We start from the raw sequence: 19,503 nt of genomic DNA, 5'->3' as shown, positions 1-19,503 counted from the left end.
ACAAAAGACGAGCATTCGTTTTTGGTGCAGGTAGTCTGTCCCAGCTGTGCACCTCATAACACTGCATGCAACTGTGCCAAATCTCAAAAAGGCTGATCCAGGCTCAAGCCAATGATCCTAGATGTGGAGTCAAGCCAACATGCTGCATATTAGCTTCTTCTATAAACCAGCACTGCATTTATTGCCTTCAAAGACCACCACCTAACTCTACTTGTAGTGGAGACTTCTTTGCTTCTCCTACAGCAGCCCCATCTGAACAGGATTTGGCTCACACAAATGGCTCTCTGCACTTGAGAAAACAGCCTGTGACCTGTATGTAATCGTGGTGTTTGCAGCTTTTTATTTTCTGTTTGAAGTGCCTGTGCTCAGTGCCTGTTCCTGGCTCTTGTAACAGTGATCTAACACTGGAGTGAGCTGGGAAACCTGCAGGCTGCTCAGCTGAACCCTGACTGGGCTTGCCAATATTTCCAGCAGAAAATTTGGTGTCAGGACTCAAGCTGATGGAGTTCATTGACTTTGGTGGATCAGAAACAGTGTGATGGTCTGACTCTGTTGTCCAGGCTCATCATATTGTGGCAACTCATTCGAAGTGGGAACCCAGTCAGAAATCCAAATATTTTCATTACATTGTTAAAGTTGGAGAGACTGTATTAGGGAATCAAAGGAACTGGTGCATTTTGTTTGCATTTTTATTTTGCTCTTTTCATTTCTGAAAATGTCTCAAGATAGTGATATCTTTAAAGTTGTGTCAGATCAAAAAATAATTCCAAATAACAATATTGTGCCTTCATTGTTCCTCTCCTCTTTCTTGCTGACTCATTCAGAAACCTCTCCTTTTATTCTTTCGTTTTTGCAAGGTTTGAAGACATATGAGGGATAGCCTCTGCTCATAAGCCTTGTGTTTTTTCTTTACTTTGTATTTTCCTTATTCTTTACTGTTTCAGTATTATCTCTTTTTATGGCCTGGCTACAGGTAGCTAAGAATATGATCTGTGATAGCTGCTGATTTCCACACAGCCGGGAGTGTGTTCACTAGTGAGGCACAAAACCACACGGTCTGACAGTGTGGGGTGTCTGAATTTTCAGTGTGTGATTTGGGTGACTGTGCCAAGGGTCTGACACATGAATTAAGGGACATGGCAGATGAAGCAGCTGGGCTGTGGTTGATCAGAGAGGGAATGTCTCTATAGCCAACAGATTCTGGTCAGCAAAACATTTTACCTCCTTAGGTTTGTCTCCTTGCCCTCTGAAAACAGTGTATTACAGTTATGTAACAAGAGAGTGATTTTCAGTTCAGATCTACTGAATCCTGATTCATCTTTTCCTACCTGTGTCCTGCAGGATTTGGATTATTCTCTTTGCCAGTGTTCACTGAACTTGCTAACAAGTGTTTTTGTTCAATGTACTATCTCTGCTGACATCTTATTGTTCCTCTTCCTCCCAGTGGCAATGCTAATTATAAACTATACACTGAAAACATTTTCTGCATCCTAGGGAATGAATAAAGATGTCCATAAAATCATTCAACTAAAAAAAAGATATCTTGGTATTTCAGTCTCTCACAAATTCTGTCTGTGGCTAACTTTATTCCTGTTATTTCCTAATATTTGAATTCATAATTTTCCTTTTGTCGTTGATCCAAGCACAGCATTACCCAAGACACCCTGAAATGCAAAAACTTACACTTTTTGCACTTCTACTCATTCAAACAAACTTTTTTTTTGTTTGCATCTAGTTAAATAAGTCAGCTTACATGATGATTGAAGATAACAAAGAGAATGAAGACCATGCATCTGAAAGAGGAAGGACAGCCATCATTTTTTCCTTGAAGAATGAAGTTGGAGGACTTGTGAAAGCATTAAAACTCTTTCAGGTATGTATTCTATAATCTTATGATCATCACAGCAGCTCTCCATTTTTAAATTGTAAGGGTAGTTTTAGAGCACACAAGAATTGATTACATCCGTTTATTAAGGATGTGATTCTTAACCTGCTCCCATCTGGCACCCAAAATTACCCACAAAGGCAAATGTGTGCCTCAGAAATTAGATGATGGCTGGCTAAAACTCTTACCTGCACAGACTATACACTGAGAGAAGTTTGTCTTTTCCCCTCGTGACAAGAGGATTGGCACTCAGTGGTTTTGCTGGGAATAAGAGGTGGTCTGAAGCTCCTGCTGATGGCAGGTAGACACTTGGGGTGTTGATCTTGCCCTTGCCACACTGCCCAGGCAGACTGGAGGTGGCAGAGGAGCTGCACTTGCACAGCTGCTGGGCAGGTGCCGAGTGAGGAATATGTGCAGTGCCACTGTGCTCTGGAGTGTGGCTCTGCGTGCTTTAGCCTGGGGTTTTCTCAATGTTCCTAATATAAAACACATGATTAAATAATTCTTCAGATTAAAGAAAAGTTAAACTAATGCCCTGAAAACTACTGCTTTTAAATCCCTTGCTTGCTTGTGAGATAATTATATGGTGACTTGATTGGCATTTTGGTGAATTTGGCTAATCAGCTTCCTACGGGAAGCATAAAAGAAAAAGGTCCATGAATTCAAACTTCCTGACTGTGTCTTTATGTGCTTCCTGAATGTAAATAAAACTGAAAGAACACAGGTTTGCTTTCATTTTCTTCTGAATAGAAAATCAAACCTTTGTTCCCCTCCAATAAGCAAATTGCTATCAAGAGATCCAATTAACTAAAATAGCTTCACAGAGGTGGTGAATAGTTCATGGCAGTAGCATATTAATTTGAAAAACTATTTTAACTTTTTAGTCAATTGTTTTTAGCCTATCTCTTTGAGAACATTGCTTCTTACTAAACAGGAGAAGCATGTAAATCTGGTACACATTGAGTCACGGAAGTCCAAGAGACGAAATTCGGAGTTTGAGATCTTCGTGGACTGTGACAGTAACAGGGAACAGCTGAACGAGATTTTCCAGCTCCTGAAATCCCACGTCAACATCGTCTCTGTGAGCCCCACAGAGCATTTCAGTGTCCAGGAAGATGGTAGGTACAAAAGGCAGTGCAGATGAAAATGCACTTCCAAATGTGCTGGTTTGAAATCTTTTTATGGTTGTCCACACCTGCACTTGTGTTGTGTCTTCAGGCCCCTGCTGCCAGGTACCTGTTTCTGTGCTATGTGTGAGTGTAGTCTGGCCTGAACCTGGGAGTTCAGGCTGTGTCAGGCTGTTACAAATTGTGTGTCTGCTCTCTGTGCTCCTGTCCCTTCCCAGCACAGCCCAGCTGGCACCAGTGGGAGCCGTGCAGGCCAAAGCAGGCTGGCCTGTGGGCAAAGTCTGAGTGCAGGCTCCAGTACACCACGATGGCAGAGGTGTGATACTGACAGGTCCCAGTTCAGTTCAGACACTGGGGAGAGCGCAGGATGGATTCTGCAATTTCCTCATTTAGTTCTTGATTTTGCTGTCTTTTTTACCCACTTTTAATCATAACTGGCCTCCTTATATTAGTACAACAGAGGTGCCCTTCACTTTTAGATAATACCTGTTGTGTTTACACCTTTACTTTCAATTAAAGAGATGCCCAAAGTTCAGGGCAGCAGGAAACTGGTCCCATGTATTTTTCAGTCATTGTGCTTGGGAAGGAGAGATCTGGAGTTCTTGGATAAAATGGCTTACTTTAGCCCTAAGTAAGGGGAAATTCAATCTAAACAGTCTCCTGACCTTTTTAAGTAAACTGAAGAGCATTGAGGCAGAAAAACAGTGTATTAACTGGTCTGCGAAGGGCTTGGCAAAAAACTCTCTTAGGGCAAAAATAACCCCAAAGTAGTTGGTAGCAAAACTGTAATGATGCTCCTGTCTCAGGCAGCAGGGCCTCCTGTTCCTCCTCTCCCTCATACCCTCAAGGCAAAGCTAGGTGCTTCCCATGTACATAACCATGGGGAAACATCCATTTCCCATGGTCAGTAAAACATGATGAGAGGGCTCTAACCTGCTCCCACTCTGCCCAGGGACCACAGACAAATCCCTTCTGTTCTCCTTTGCACCCTTTGTGCCCTACAAGATTGCCAGCAGCTGTACACAGGGAGACCTTGTCTCCATGGGATCCTCTGGATGCCACTCTAACTGCAGCAGAGAAACCCAGGCTGGCTGTCCTTCCCAGAGGCTCTGGGGCTGGCTGTGCTCTGCAGGCAGCCTGTGGCAGTGACCGAGGAGGAAGTGTGAGCTGGAGGCTGGTGCCAGATAGGCAGAGGCCTCCCTTGTCTTATTCATCCCCTTTAATTTACGGGGTGAGCTGTAACCGCCGTGGCCATCCTTGGAAGCAGCGCTTCCTCCCTCGGTGTGCTGGGTGTTATTAATAACCCTGTGGATCCCATGCCTTCCCCAGGCATGGAGAACGTTCCCTGGTTTCCGAAGAAGATCTCAGACTTGGATAAGTGTGCAAACCGGGTGCTGATGTACGGCTCTGACTTGGATGCCGACCATCCCGTAAGTACTTTTCCCTTCCTACACCCAGTCCATAGCTGGAAACAATTCATGGAGCTGACCTAAAAAATTGCAGCTTTTCCTCCTCCCTTTCCTCTCTCTCAATGGTGTCTCTGGAGGTCTGAGCACCTTCTCTTGGGGATTTTGTGTCTCTTTCTTTGCTCAGGGAAGACTGACTGAATTCAGTTCCTGTGCTTTTCTGCAGGGCTTACTCAGCAAGGACTCCAGGTCTGGGCCTTGAGTGGTCACATACACATTAAAGAAGCTAAAAGAAAGTTATTTTGAGGCAGGCTTTCTTCCTCTTCTTTCTTTCTTCCTTACTGGAGAAACCAAACTGGTATTTGGGCAGTGAAAATGGGCAATTTGTTCTGTAATTTTGAATAATCGTGCATGTAACAAACTTTGTTTAAATACTGATACAACTAAAATGAATCCTTCTCTACAAAATATATAGTAGCATAAATCAGCTGATTCCTATTTGCTCAGTTCACATCTATTAAACATATCAGACTTCAGCTATGAGTTTCCTGCTCTCTCCTTTCACTCTTACACATCATACTTTTCTATTCCCCAACTGCAGAAATGTCAAGTGTTCTGTTTTAAATTTATTGATTTATTTATTATGGCTTGGAAACTCATTGAACTGTGTTTTCCTTTCTCCCCACCAGGGTTTCAAAGACAATGTTTATCGCAAGAGGCGAAAGTATTTTGCAGACCTGGCTATGAACTACAAACAGTAAGCTCGAATTCTTCCAGAAGAAGCCTTCTGGGTGCTTTGAAATAACAGCAGAGTGGGCTGGGAGGAGCTCACCTTCCTGGGCTCAGACCAGGCTGAGACATGCAGGCTCAGCTCAGGGATCAGAGCCAAGGAGGCGAAGGGAAGGGAGATGTGTGGCAAGATGAGAAGGTAGATCGAGGCAGCCTGGTCAGTCTGAGGCTGTGCGGCTTGGCCAGATGCTCTGCAAAGGAGAGGGAGGGGAGGCAAATCCCAATGTACTGCCCAGTGACCACTGAGAGTAAACTTTCTGAGCAAATGTTAATACTTGAATTTTCTTTCCTGGTTCAAACTAGCATGTGTGATGTGTAGATAAGAAATTTTCCATGAAAGGAATTCTAAGAGCTTCTGTCTTTAGAGATGCTTCTTGGCAGGGGGTGGAGCTCTTAAAGCAGTAAGAGATTCATAACCCAGAGCTGTAAATTCTTTCTAAACGTGATTTTCATGTGACCTGATTGAATTTAGGTGTCAAGTTCCTCAGCTGAAAGTGACCTAGAAAAGGTCTGTATTTAGAGTTCTATTGCACTGTGTGTTTAGTGCAACTGGTTACCACAGTCCCAAGCTGATTACTGTTAACCTGTTGTTGACAGAGATTCCCTTGGGAAAGCATTTTCCATGCTAGTTCCCTGGCTGACACTGGAAATGCAGTGTAATACTGGCCTTGCCATAATCCACTTTATCCAAGATCCTGAGGACTAAATAGGAAAGAAGGACTAAAATTAATATGCTCAGACAGGCACTGGTCTCCTCTGCACAGAAACATAATTTTTACCTGATGTGTATATTTAGCTTCTGTCACACTATGTGTTGTTATTTTAGGAAATTCTCCTTTCTTAAAACAAATTAAAAGGGTAATGGAAAATAATTGCAGACTTAGAAATCCAACATGGAAAAGGATGTGTTATCAGCTCCTGAAGCTGTGAAGAGATAGTGTAGGTATTTTAAACCTTACTCTTGGCATTAAACAATTAATAAACTGTTTACAGAACCAATGCTTTAAGTGAGATCAATGCCAAGATTCCTGACAACTGGTTAAAGTGAAAAAAAGGCAAGTCCTCAGACTAAAAGCTTTCCAGGACATAGACCAGATCTCACTGTATTTGATAGAGTCTAATGGCAGGTGTCACAGTCATACAGGTATTAAATACTAGTAGTAGGTAAATTAGTCACCTCTTATTAGCCATTTTCTAAGGAGTGTCCTTTCTTCCTCTTCTCCTTGCAGTGGTGACCCAATTCCCAAGATTGAATTCACTGAGGAGGAGATCAAGACTTGGGGGACTGTGTACCGAGAGCTGAACAATCTTTACCCAACTTATGCCTGCAGAGAGTACCTGAAAAACCTGCCCCTGCTCACCAAACACTGTGGGTACAGGGAAGACAATATTCCCCAGCTGGAAGATGTGTCTCGCTTCCTGAAAGGTAATCTGCTGGTTTCCTACAATTTTCTGGGTTTCAAAATAAACTGAGGTCCATTGCAAATCCCACCATTTTGTGGGCACAAGGAAACATTCTTGGTGGCTTGTATTCATTCTGGTCCTCTAAGAGGCCTTTTGGCCATCTGTGTTTTAATGTATTTGTCTTCAATGCAGGCAGTGACACTTGAGGGGCAGTGTCTGAAAAGATTGTTAGGATTGGCTAAGGAGATACCTGGCTGTATTGTTGAATCTAGGCATGGCATCCTAGAAAATCCATTCGCACAGAGATAGGGCCATTTAAAAAATGTTTCTCAGACTCAAGCCTACGCCTAATTTTTCTAATTGTGCCTCATTTTCCCACGTGCTTTTGAGCCAAGGTAGAGCTGTGGTTGTCACCTCAGCCCCAGCAGGAAGGCTGACAATGCTGTGCATCCTGAGCTAAACTAACATACAGCTTCTCTGGTCACTTTCAGAGCGCACAGGCTTCACCATTCGCCCCGTGGCTGGATATCTGTCACCCAGAGACTTCTTGGCAGGACTGGCATTCCGAGTTTTCCACTGCACTCAATATGTCAGACACAGCTCGGACCCTCTCTACACACCAGAGCCGTGAGTCATTTAATCTTGCGCTAGAATTTGTGAGAGAGTTTTGAATCTGGCCTGCCCAGAGCCAAGTTACTTAAAAGCTGTTCAAGAACACCAGCATAAAACTTATTTTTAAGGTGCTGAAGACTCAGCCTTCATGCTGAATGTAATGAATTTGCAGCATGCTGAATTGCCACCTTCCTAAGTGCAGTATTTTCAAAAGTGCAGCTTGCTATTGGAGATCTCTTAGTGATATCACTGTGTGCAGTTAGTTTAATATCTGGCTGCCCTACAAATGGGGAGCTCAGACCTTAATTTTAGGCACCTTAATTTGAAAATCAGATTTTATGCACTTTATGTAGGGTTGGTATGATCTGCTCAGTTGCTTTCAGAGAAATGGGCAATGCTTTTAGTGTTTAAGTTTAAAGTTTAATGCAAGACATTGTATCTGTTCAGTGGTGCTGCTTTTTCACTTTGCCACAAAGACAAATCAGGAGATTTCTTGTTTTGTTTCTTTTTCCAGTGATACCTGCCATGAGCTCCTAGGCCATGTCCCTCTTTTGGCTGAACCCAGTTTTGCTCAGTTCTCCCAGGAAATTGGTCTTGCATCACTTGGGGCATCAGATGAGGCTGTCCAAAAACTGGCAACAGTGAGTGTTTGAGTGCCTGGGGATTCCATCAAAACCTTTGTGCTTCACTAAGCTGATCCCATGCCATTGAATAAATTTGGAGGTTCATGTCAACGTTAGTCACACCAGCTGCTAGATCTTTGCTTTTCACTGGTCTCTGGATTGTAAAGCATGAAAAAATTTTCCATGCTAGGAAAAAAAACCACTTTAAAGTTGATATGATTGGTATTTTTCTTCACTCCACTGTCAAGTAATGGTTCAGCTTCTAGTGGTAAATTACTTTTTGCAGACTGAAATTTTATGGTCTATTTCTTTCAGACAAAGTCTTCTTTCTTCTGGGAACATGATTCAATGATTTGAAAGTTCTATTTCTTTAATGTGTAGAATGAACTGAAATTATATGGTATTGAATGTGTTGAGTGCTAGCATTAGATACTTTTCAGTCAAGAAATTAAAATAATATAAACTAATTTTCTGGATATCAGTCTCTGGATGCCTTGGCAGGAGTATTTTAAGATTAAAAGTAGATTTTGATGAAAAATAATCTGTGCCAGTTATGCAAGAACTAGCTTGCTGATTTTAAAAATTTCTTTTTCCATGTCATGTGTAAAACTTGTACTACCTTCAGTGGGAGCAGAAATAAACCATCTATGAAAACAGTGTTCCTTCTTGTATAGCAGCAGAAATCCTGAAATTCAGCAAACAGAATGTCTTTAATTTTACAGCACACTAAGCAAATGAGAAACAAACTGCAGCGGGCTGTTCTCACTCACCAGAGATCCGCTCTACCCAGTGATTGTTTTAAGCTGAGGCTGTGATTTCATGTCAGTATTTCTCAAAACAGATTTACACCTCAATGTTTGCACTGGCATTAGCATCTTCCGGCCCAGCTGGGTGATCTGTAACATCCACCTTTCTTATGAGAAGCATGCCATCCTGTGGTTCTTCATCCTTCCATCCTCTCTTTAAATGTCTCAGGATAACTGAGTGATAACTCTCTGATATTTGCAAATATTTGATCCTACCTACAAATAGAAATGCTCCCATCTAGTTCACCACACCATCTTTGGTTAAGACTGAGTTGTTTTACTTCCTTCTGTGTTTCAGTGCTACTTCTTCACGGTAGAGTTTGGCTTGTGCAAGCAAGAGGGGCAGCTACGAGTTTACGGGGCTGGCTTGCTCTCTTCCATTAGTGAGCTCAAGGTAAGAATGGCTACTGCTTGCTTGCCTCTTTTCTTAGTGCCTCATTACCATTGCCACTGTTTCCCTCTGCTTTTTATGAAGTACAATTTCTTGATGTTACAGCCCAGGTAACTATTTTCAGATCAAAGCTTTGTTGGTTTAACCAGATTCTGAAAATATTGCTCATTTATACACACGCCTCGTGTCTGTGGAGTCCCTTTTCTCATCCAAACTGGCAGAATATGACTGTTTAGAATAATTCAGTTTGTTAGGCTTTAATCACTGTTCATCTGCAGATAAAAATTTCAAGATGAGATGCATTAAAATCATCTCACATAATCCTTTTTATTCACTTTATCACATGTCATCTTCCTCCTGGATTCTTTGGATGGTGATGCTCCTCTGACCCATGGTAACCCCTCACCAGCACTCACTCTCTGACAGCGCCAAAGTCAAACCTTTTGATCCAAAGGTCACCTGCAAGCAAGAATGTATCATTACAACTTTCCAGGAGGTTTACTTTGTTTCTGAAAGTTTTGAAGAAGCAAAGGAAAAGATGAGGTACAGATTCTGCCCCCCCTCACCACCCCCCTTCTTTTTATAACAGCAGATTTGGTTTTATATCTCTCTCTGTAGCAGCACGAAACCCTTTTAGTCTTATCACAGTTTTGTAACTATTTTTCACAGAAAAGGAGTTTTGGTTAGTATTTTCTTGGTCTTTCAGGTACTGGGTGGGAGGTATATAACAATTAGGACTATTTTAAAATACTTTAGAAAAGTGGGAATTGATACTGGCTGCATACAGAGAATGCATTTGTGGTTTATGTCTTGTTTATAACACCCTCTTTTGGATATAACACACTGTTTTTATCTTTTTTATGTTTTTTTTTTTTACCTGAATAGAGAGTTTGCAAAAACCATCAAGCGTCCCTTTGGGGTGAAGTACAACCCCTACACTCAGAGCGTGCAGGTCCTGAAGGACACGAAGAGCATCGCCAGCGTGGTGAACGAGCTGCGCCACGAGCTGGACATTGTCAGCGATGCCCTCAGCAAGATGGGCAAGCAGCTGGAAGTTTAACACCCTGCCAGCCCTGGGCTGCAAGCCAATCCTTCCCTTCCCCCACTGATTTCTTTCTAGGCATATAACGTGTTGCATGCAGAACTCGCTCCTTTGCACATGAAGAGTGAATGGCCCATAAGAATATAACAGTTTTATCTTGTTGCTGTCTGTAAATTTCCTCACATAAATGCATTCCTCCAACCCCCTTAGGCAAAAAAGGTCCAGAGTTGCCTTTTAGAAGCTTGTAGGGGAATGGAGAAATTGTTAGACTGGAGAAAAAGTGTGGTCTGTGGATCAGGGCTGGGATCAGATGCTGCAGGAGGTGGCTTATGAGGCAAAAATGGAGTAATTCACCCCAGAGAGAATTCAATTCCTGACTCCAGCAGTCTATGATACTGACTGTGTGGTGCTGAACACTTGACAATGTAGAAGCTGTGGTAATTCAGTGTTTCAAAGACTGTGCTACTAAGTTTGAGACTTGAATGATTACAATGCAGGCATCAGGACACAAATAGCTGGAGGTTCTACACGATAAAAGGCAGGGGTCAAATCTTGCTTTCAAAGGGATTATTCTTGCCACAAAGAGTTGCAAATGCAATGTTTGGCATGCTTCTAGTATAAAGAGAGATACAGCTGTTGCATGAAGTCCTAATTACATTTATTTTAAGTGATTTGATATTGGCTTAGAGTCAGGATTTTTTTTTGCTGTCCTTGATATTGCACCTGAGGGAAGACCTTTCCTTACAGAGATACCATTTGCCTTTTTCCTGATTGAATTACTTTAGCAAAAAAATACAGCAAGCCATCATGCATTGATTTAGCATAAAGCCCAAAACCATTTCCAAACTGCAGCTTCATATTCAAAATAGCTTAATTTGCTCTAAAATAACATCAAAGTTTAAAAAAACACCCAAAGCTCATAGACCAGTGTACTTTATGTAAAAATAAATATCTTGTTGATTGCTCAGTCACTTTTTTGACCTGCACAAGCTACACAAATACACATTTAGTTTCTTCTTTATCTGACCTGAACACCTTCATTCCCTATCTATCAAATTATAACTGAAAGGCCCAAGCATTTCATAGGAATTCTGTGGTTTTTAAGGCAAGAAACCACCTTGTAGTGTACAGCATACCTGATCCCAAAGAGCATTTTAGAAGTGTAGGGAAGTAGTGTCCTGATGAATTGTCTGCATTGCACAGTAGCAAATTGCCTGTGTCGAGGGTCCCACAGTTCCAAGCACCTTGCAGAGCTGGGCAACGCTTCTGCCACCCCTGTTCTGGCATGGACGTGTGTAGGATGTGAGACATTCGAGGGGGGGATCTGTGATGCGCAGGGTGTATTTAACAGCACCCTAGGCACTGTTTTTTGTCATACATAGATCTTATCAGGAAATCCAGAAAGTGTGCTGGAAGAATGATCTGAAATCTTGAATACACTGGAGACGCTAGTCCAGGATTTTGAGAACTTGAAAGGACTTTCATGAAACCTCTGCGCTTGAAAATTACCTTGAGTGTCATATGCTTTCTAGTTGGACACCTCTGCTCCATAAGCAATTGCCAGGCCAACCTTTCCAAGAATACTCACTGTTTAAATCAAGACTAGATAGATTTTTCTGTGGCTATTAACCCACTATAACTTTGTTTTAAAGAGCATTTAAGATGTAGAATTATGGTCTACAACATTTATGGCTTACATTGCACTTAATTTAAAAATAGGCTTAGGAACTTTGTCTTTCTAAAGAAGAAACCTTCCTCTAATTGAGTAGTAAGGGAGGATCTGTTTTGTCTGCTTCTGTGATAACAGTTAATATTCAGCTACAGTTTTAACCACACTGCATTTATGATGTTGTTGAAATATACATAGGTCTGTGTTACTTCCAGCCTTGTCTGAGCTATGTGTACGTTTCAAGTAGGAGTTCTTAAACTTGTTAAAGTAGCACCTACTTTCAAGTACTTTGTAAAAACAGCAGTTGTATCTTTATTTGCCTTTGTGTAGCAAAAGAAAAAGTAAACTGCTAGACATAATACCGAGACGATGCACTTCCACGGCACTAACAACGTGTATGTTTGGCTTCGCCCCCCCCAAACCTTCGCTGAAACCATGATAATTTAAGTACTTTAAACCATTATGGAGGATTAAATGTCAACAAAATAAAGGAGTTGTGATAATTATCAGAACCACCAAGGTCCTTTACTTCGGCACCGTAGCAATAAACACAGCAGGAAAGCTCATGTCTTTACTAACAATTTGCTGGGTGAAGGTGTGGGTGTTAACGGCAATGAAATGGGCACCAATGTTTCTAGCGACTTTGGGCAGCAGGTTTTTTTTGGAGGCCAGGCAGCTCGGCTCCTAACACAGACATGGGTCTGCACAAGCCTCAACTTCTGAATTTTGGGGTAAAACAGCAGGTTCAGGGTGGGATATGTGGTAGGCGGTTCGGGAAGGCTGTGCCTTCATAGCTCCGCGGCCAATGGGGCAAGGAACAGGGCAACATGTGGCCGGGAATTGGGATAAAATGAGGGTGCGTGCTCTGAAACCGAGAGAGGAAAATTCCACAGGTGTATTCCCCAGTGGACTCTCTCCCTCTATTCGCATAACGTTGCGGGACTCCTCTGTCTCCTGTTTTGGACACAAACCTCTGGCATTTGTGGATTTTCCCGGCAAACACGAATCGCTCGCTCAGGCCTGGCGTTTCCCGGCGCGGTTCGGGCACTGCCCGCCCGTGATCCCGCCCCGCGCCCGCCCCTTCCTGCCCGGCCCGTGGGCGGCGGGAAGCGCCGGCAGCCACCGGCCCCGTCCCATGGAGCCCCGGCTGCTCGCCTGGGTGAGTGGGCCCTCGGCACGGCCTGGGGGGCGGGAGGGTGGCGGGGCGCTGCTCGCCCTGCCGGGATGCTGCGGGGCCGCGGTGTGCCCGCTCCGCAGGGACGCAACGCCGCGGTGTCACCTGGCGGGCACAGCCGTGTGGGGCCGTGCCGGGGCTTCCCTCACGCTGCCCAGCCCCATTTGCCCCGCGGGGCCGGGGCCGGCTGGAGTGAGGCTGGCGTTGGGATGCCTGTCCTGTGGCTCCCAGCCCCTCTGCTCCTTCTGCGGCTCGCCTGGCTTTGAAGGCTTGTAAATTCATGGCCAGTTACAGGCTGAAACGGGAGATTGTGAGACATCCTTTAAGAAGAATTGTTCCTGTTAAGTAGTATCACGCTCTAAAGCGCGTATCACCGGCAGTGGCTGTGAGGGAACGCTTGGTATGCCGGTGCAGCTCCGCTCCTGATATCTCCCCACCTGCCGGCTCTGGGCTGGCCGGGCAGCCTGGTGCTTCTGTGTGAACTGCTGGTGTTTCTGTAGGTACAAAATAGTTATTGTATAGTTTCTGTAGGTACAAAGTGGTTATTGCTGAATAACAGCAGCCCGGTGGTTCTGTGTGAAGTGTCGGTGTTTCTGTAGGTACAAAGTGGTTATTGCTGAATGCGGCCGTTTAACATTCACCAGGTGCTGCATCTTTCGGGGGAGGATAAATTGAGAGCAGGTGGGTGCACAGGTGAGGTAGGGATAGGATTTGCTGGAGATTACCAGCTGTGAGCATTGTGGGTTTGGAGCGTTGCTGTTGCTGCAATGTGTGGGGTGGGGAAGGTGATGATATTCCCTTTTTTTGTGAATGAAGGTTGAATTGTTGGATATGGAGCTGAAATTGACTAAGAAATTCCCTGACTTGCTACCATGTTGACAATTGCTGCTTTCCACGGTGGGTTTTGTACCTATATATTTATACTCCCTGTAATTGGTATATTTTCATTTGGACTTCTTTAATTTAAAATGTTTAGTTAATGAGTTTAGTTAATGTTTAGTTTAGTTAGTGTTTCTGATTTACTCGTTTAGGTTCCAAAAAAAGGTCTTTCTGTTCTCATTTTGGAGGTAGCCTGCCAGAAAGCAGTGGCATGAATAAGACCTTAGTGATGACTGGGAATCATTGGTATTAAAATAAAGGTGTGGTAATCATCCTGATAGAAAGGTGTTCCTCCTTATAAACTGTGAGTCTGCAGTTGAAGTTTTAACAGGCTGTATTCCAGTATGCTTTTTGAAATACTGGGGCTGCACAGACACCCTTAATGACAGCAAAGTTAGGACCGTCCTGATCTGTAATCCTGAGAATCCTATGTCATATCAGGGGATTTTTAGGAGCAGGCTAACCCGTGGCATATCCCAAATATGCTTGTTTGTCTCTGGGAGCATATGTGTGCTTCTTTTGTTAACTTTTAAAAAAATGTGTTATTTTTCTGTGTGCATTTGAAGGGTGCAAACAGCTATGGACAACTTGGTCTTGGTCATAAAGAGGATGTGCTGGTTCCTCAGGCCCTGGAAGATGTTTCCTGCAAGTGTCAAGACATTACAAGCATTGCTGGAGGAGGGGGACATTCTGCAGTTATCACTGGTAAAAACACTGCTCTTGCACGGGTGTTTGGCTTTTAATCACTTTTTTTTTTTTTTGTGTGTGTTTCCCTCTTGGTTCAGTGCTGCCACCTCTCTGTGGCTGCTGTTTCTGAACAAGTACAATCCTTAGTTGTAAAACAGCTTCCTGTCCTCCCAGCTAACTCAATATTTGGGGAAATGGGGGAATTGTTGCTCATATATTGAGTGGTTACTTCGTGGCTGTGTGAGGACTGTTTCTTCAGCTGTTTGTTTCATACAAAGATGCCAGATTTTCTTTTTATTGAGGATGGGGGGTGGGAAGGAGGAGTCAGAGGTTATTCAATATTAACAAGTGTTAAGGAAAGGACCAGGACATAACATCTGGCCCTTGAAAGGTTGTGCTGTATGCCACAGCTAATTATGTAAAGAAGAAATACAGACAGATGTGAACATGATAAAAAAAGCATCTTGGTGTGAGAGGTGTCTGTCTCACCATATGGATTGTGTCCCTTGACAGACCCAGCTCTCCACAGCTGTAGTTATTCAGAGATATTTCTGATGCATCAGAAACAGCTGTTTCTCTTAAGTTTTACTTGATTGCAGTGCCTGAAGTGACACATAATCACTGTCCTTGTTTGTCACAGGATCTCACAGAAGTAGGTTACTTTTTAGTCTGTGAAGTGGAACACAACTTGTTTGGTTTTTTTTTTCTTCCAGGTGCAGGGCAACTCTTTGTCTGTGGCCACAACAAAGATGGGCAGCTGGGACTGAATCACACAGAGGATGTGCTGCGTTTTACTTTGTGCACTGCCCTGTCTGGCTTTTGTGTAAAACAACTTGCATGTGGCTGGGATTTTACAATCATATTAGTAGGTAAATCTCTCTCTAAGAGCTGAGGAAATACCTTGATGTAGAGAAACATGATGAAAATTCCACAACACTATTGCTTGTGTGATGTGAGGGACCTGGATGAGTTTGAGAAGGGGCCCATGGGAACCTCAGGAAATTCAACAAAGCCAAGTGCTGGGGCTGCACCTGGGTCAGGACAGCCCCTGGTACCAGCACAGGCTGGGGATGAGCAGATCCAGAGCAGCCCTGCCCAGAAGGACTTGGGCTGCTGTGGGTGAGAGCTGGGCATGCCCCAGCCATGGCACTCCCAGCCCAGAGAGCCAAAGGTGTCCTGGGCTGCACCCAGAGCCCCTGGGCAGCAGGGCAGGGAGGGGATCCTGCCCCTCTGCTCTGCTCAGAGCCCACCTGCAGCTGCATCAGCTCTGGCTCCCAGCACAGCAAGGACAGGGACCTGCTGGGGTGAGCCCAGAGGAGGCCACAAAGATGATCAGAGGGGTGGAGCACCTCTCCTGTGAGAAAAAGCTGAGAGAGTTGGGGCTGCTCAGCCTGGAGAAGGTCCTAACTCTGGACAAATTCTCTTAACTTTATATGGAATTTGATTTAGCAATAATTCAGGATTTAGCCATTCTCTGAAACCTGACATATTTGAAAGATGGCTTTCACTTTATAGCAAATATTACTGATGATCACATTCAAAAATTCTCTTAAGAGTAATGGATTCAGAGCTTGTTTGCAGCTCATTATCAAGTACCCAGTCATGACATCCATAATCAATCTTAGTATACCTTGACTAGTCCCATCCACATGATAAATCTCTCTGACATCACTGGAGCAGATTGAATAGTAAGGTGCTACCTACTTTGATTAAAATGGCATAACTGAGGCCATGGTGTTCTGTATTTTGCACATCAGACATAGATTTAGCCAAGGAGCTACCACCCCTCTAATTATACTGCCTTGTATTGGATGGTACATTGTGGTCAGAAAGCAGCACAGCCCCATCATAAACTAAAGGCTGTGTCTGTCCTGGGCCATCTGTGATAGGAGTGACCTTTCAGAGCCTTAAAGGAGCCACAGGAAAGCTGCAGAGGAACTTTTTACAGGGGTTGGTAGTGATAGGACAAAGGGTGAAGGCTTTAAACTGAAAAAAGACAGGTTTAGATTAGTTATTAGGCAGAATCTCTTTCCTGGGAGGGTGGTGAGGCACTGGCACAGGCTGCCTGAGAAGCTGTGGAAGAGTGGATGTCCCATCCCTGGCAGTGTTCAAGGCCAGGTTGGATGGGGGTCTGAGCAACCTGGGATAGTAGAAGATGTTCCTGCCCATGTTAGGGGGTTGGAGCTGGATGATCTTTAGGTCCCTCCCAACCCAAACTGTTCTGTGACTCTGCGTGCTGGCACTCACAGGTTTTAAGCTTTGCAAGCTAAATCGCCCACTGTTCCTTGTGTCCCAGTGAGCTTGAGACCTTTAGGTCCCTCCCAACCCAAACTGTTCTATGATTCTATGTGCTGGCACTCACAGGTTTTAAGCTTTGCAAGCTAAATCACCCACTGTTTCTTGTGTCCCAGTGAACTTGAGACCTTTTCTGGACATGGTGTGTAAGACCAGAAGCCTTTGGCCTCAGGGGCTTTGTAAGGGGACGTGTTAAGTCATTTCTTGAGCTACTTGGCTGTGTTATTGTGCTTGTTCTAATGTTACAGTGCTATTGCTCCTGGCTTTATTGATTCTCCTCTAACACTTCATTTTTTGCAGGATCTGGCCTTGTGCTGTCCTGTGGGTCAAATTCTTTTGGACAGCTGGGACTTCCTCAAATTTCAGGCCCATGCTTGATTCCACAAAAGATTGAGGTAAAGATTTAGAAGGTGTTGTGCTTTATATTGCTTCCAGCAGCTTACAGAGGTCATCTAACCTCAATGGGCTTTAAGCCAGACTCTTCAACTAATTTTTTATAGTGCCTATCTGCTACAGATGAGCTTACAAAGTAAAGGTCCAAGGTGAATTCAAGTGCTGAGGCTGCTTTTCTTGCTGTATGAAAAGGTTTTCCACTTCTAACAGAATGTTGATTCTTTCACTTCTCAGACAAGAAATTATTTATCATCATGGCTCATGTCAGATATTCCTGTGTTGCTTTTTTAATGTAGGAGAAAGAGAATGGCTGATCTCTTAGGTGACTTCTAGTGAGTAGGAGTTAGTTCACTTGATGTTCCTGTGCTCTTGATGTTTCCTGAGAGCATCCATTGCAGAATGGTGCCTTAAAACTGGATGGTATTGACAGGGCTGATGTGAATCTCTCATCCCTCACCATACAAACTATTCATGCTGAGTATTTGCTCTTTTGGTTGGTATCCCTTAAATTCTTGGACTTGATGCCACCTGTTTTAAATACACCTGCTGCTTTTCCACCAAGGATAGATATCCAAAGGGTTTGCAAAATCTTGTAAGAGCAAGACAGGATGGGATGGGAGGTAACAGAAGAGGGAGACTTCTATGTGATTCCTGAGATCTGTTACAGTGGAGGGAAACTTTCAGGTTTTTCTCCAGTTGAAAACAAAAGTTCCATAAGTAAGTTGTCAAGACTGAGCAGGTTAATGCACCATAACACTGCCTATCACCAGTATTTATGTGGAGGTTTTGGTGTAATTCTTGAGGAACACTGAGTTAAAATGAAGAAATAAGCATTTTTATATTGCCAATGTTTCTTCTTTCATGTGAATATTTTGACTGTGTTTTTTAATTTATTGCCACAATGCTGTGCATCTAGTTGCTTTGCAGATTTATTTTTTTATCTCTTGAAAATGTTCCCACTAACTTTTACTGGTCAAAATGTACTTACTTTTCGATATAAAATGTTGATATGTATTGGGACATGCAGGCTGGAATTGAGAGCACTATTTTCTTAGTGTTCCATTTCTGTTTGGCCTATTTTGTTTTTAGAGGCATTAAATGCAAAAAGCAACTAAATTATCATTTTCTTTCATTTGCCTAGTCTCTCAAAGAGAAGGCGGTGAGTGTTGCTGCAGGACTGAGACATGCCCTTGCCGCTACAGGTGAGTATGTCATAATTTTAATCTTTTAAAATAATCTCAAAATTTATCTGAAAAGATACATAATCTTTGCAGTAACAAATGTAATGGGATTTTAAAGGCTTGGAGGAGGAGAGGAGGAAAAGAGAATGGAATTTAATACATTATTTTAAATAAAAGAGGATGAAAATGAATCTATTTATTTTAACTATCACAGGGAAAAATAGACCTCAAAGTCATGGACTGTAAGATTTTGGGACAAATTAACGTGAATAATAAACATTCTAGAAATATCTTCCTGGAAAACCATGGGGAAAAACTTTTACCAAGAGTTCAGAGTGATGGTTTATTAACAAGTTAATTTTCTGATGGATGGAAAAGATACTGATTTCTTTTTGCTTATTCTGAAACAATACATAAAAGGAGGTTTTTCAGGAAAGAGGATTCTGCTCAATCAAAGTGTCTTAGGATTTGAACTCATTATAGTATGAAAAGTAACTTCAGCTTGTATAAGATGCTTCAAAATGGAACTGCACATGAATTGTGGCTTTTTAAATGATGTGATTGAAATTGACACCTTAAAAATCACAGGAATGAAACTAAATATTTCTCCTGCTGTTATTAGATACTCTCAGTTTGTTCATGGTGTTAACAGTAGAAATCAAACTCTCCCTTTTAGCATGGTTGTGTTGAAACTGAGGAAAAACAAACTGTACCTGCTCTTGTATTTGGTTTAGCTTTTGGGGAACTTCAGTATGGATTCCAGGTAGTGGAGCTGATGGTGCACAGGAAATGCTTGGAAGAACAGTGGGATCTTTGGTGCTTGTATAATATGGGAATTGAGATTCCCTGTGCTGCACAAACAAATTGGTATCAAGAGGGGGAAAGGGAAGAAAAAGTACAAGAACTTTGTGTCCATTCCTGAGGTACTGCAAACACAGGATTTCTCTTACTGAGTCTCCAGTAGCTTCCCACCTTTTCAGTTTTCTTACCTGTATACTGAGACTACAGCTGTTTGTTGTTTGATGGCTTCACCAGGATTATCTGGATGTTTTTTGGCATAAAGGTCTTCTGAAGTGTCATTTGAATTGGTGAAAATGACTTGAATGAAATAATTTTGAACTTTCACATGTTCATTATTGT

At 42.9% G+C, this 19,503-nt stretch overlaps 2 protein-coding genes across 5 annotated transcripts in view; both read left to right on the top strand.

Moving 5' to 3' along the window:
- The first annotated feature begins 1,741 nt into the window (after positions 1-1,741).
- On the top strand, positions 1,742-10,270 carry TPH1 (tryptophan hydroxylase 1). Its single transcript, XM_059474389.1, has 10 exons — positions 1,742-1,873; positions 2,820-3,003; positions 4,342-4,442; positions 5,108-5,175; positions 6,437-6,633; positions 7,103-7,238; positions 7,738-7,864; positions 8,951-9,046; positions 9,453-9,586; positions 9,929-10,270. Exons 1-10 carry the CDS (start codon positions 1,754-1,756, stop codon positions 10,101-10,103), a joined length of 1,338 nt encoding a protein of 445 aa, XP_059330372.1. The 5' UTR covers positions 1,742-1,753; the 3' UTR covers positions 10,104-10,270.
- A 2,475-nt stretch (positions 10,271-12,745) lies between these two features.
- Positions 12,746-19,503, top strand: part of SERGEF (secretion regulating guanine nucleotide exchange factor) — a 141,526-nt gene continuing 134,768 nt past the window's right edge. For all 4 annotated transcript variants that reach the window (XM_059475343.1, XM_059475347.1, XM_059475346.1 and 1 more), the window contains exons 1-5: positions 12,746-12,913; positions 14,374-14,512; positions 15,208-15,363; positions 17,090-17,184; positions 18,324-18,384. In XM_059475343.1, coding sequence (XP_059331326.1) covers positions 12,890-12,913; positions 14,374-14,512; positions 15,208-15,363; positions 17,090-17,184; positions 18,324-18,384 — 475 coding nt within the window. In that variant the 5' untranslated portion in view covers positions 12,746-12,889. The remainder of the gene's footprint in view (positions 12,914-14,373; positions 14,513-15,207; positions 15,364-17,089; positions 17,185-18,323; positions 18,385-19,503) is intronic.

This window comes from Ammospiza nelsoni, chromosome 6, assembly GCF_027579445.1.
Source record: "Ammospiza nelsoni isolate bAmmNel1 chromosome 6, bAmmNel1.pri, whole genome shotgun sequence".
NCBI lineage: Eukaryota > Metazoa > Chordata > Aves > Passeriformes > Passerellidae > Ammospiza > Ammospiza nelsoni.
This window is presented reverse-complemented; position numbering and strand designations above follow the sequence as displayed.

Bases quoted from the DNA above. Each gene is read 5' to 3' on its own strand.
- TPH1 (XM_059474389.1), top strand. From the start codon at position 1,754: ATGATGATTGAAGATAACAAAGAGAATGAAGACCATGCATCTGAAAGA. The intron at 4,443-5,107 runs GTAAGTACTTTT...TCTCCCCACCAG, and splicing joins ACTTGGATGCCGACCATCCC to GGTTTCAAAGACAATGTTTA. The intron at 6,634-7,102 runs GTAATCTGCTGG...GGTCACTTTCAG, and splicing joins TGTGTCTCGCTTCCTGAAAG to AGCGCACAGGCTTCACCATT.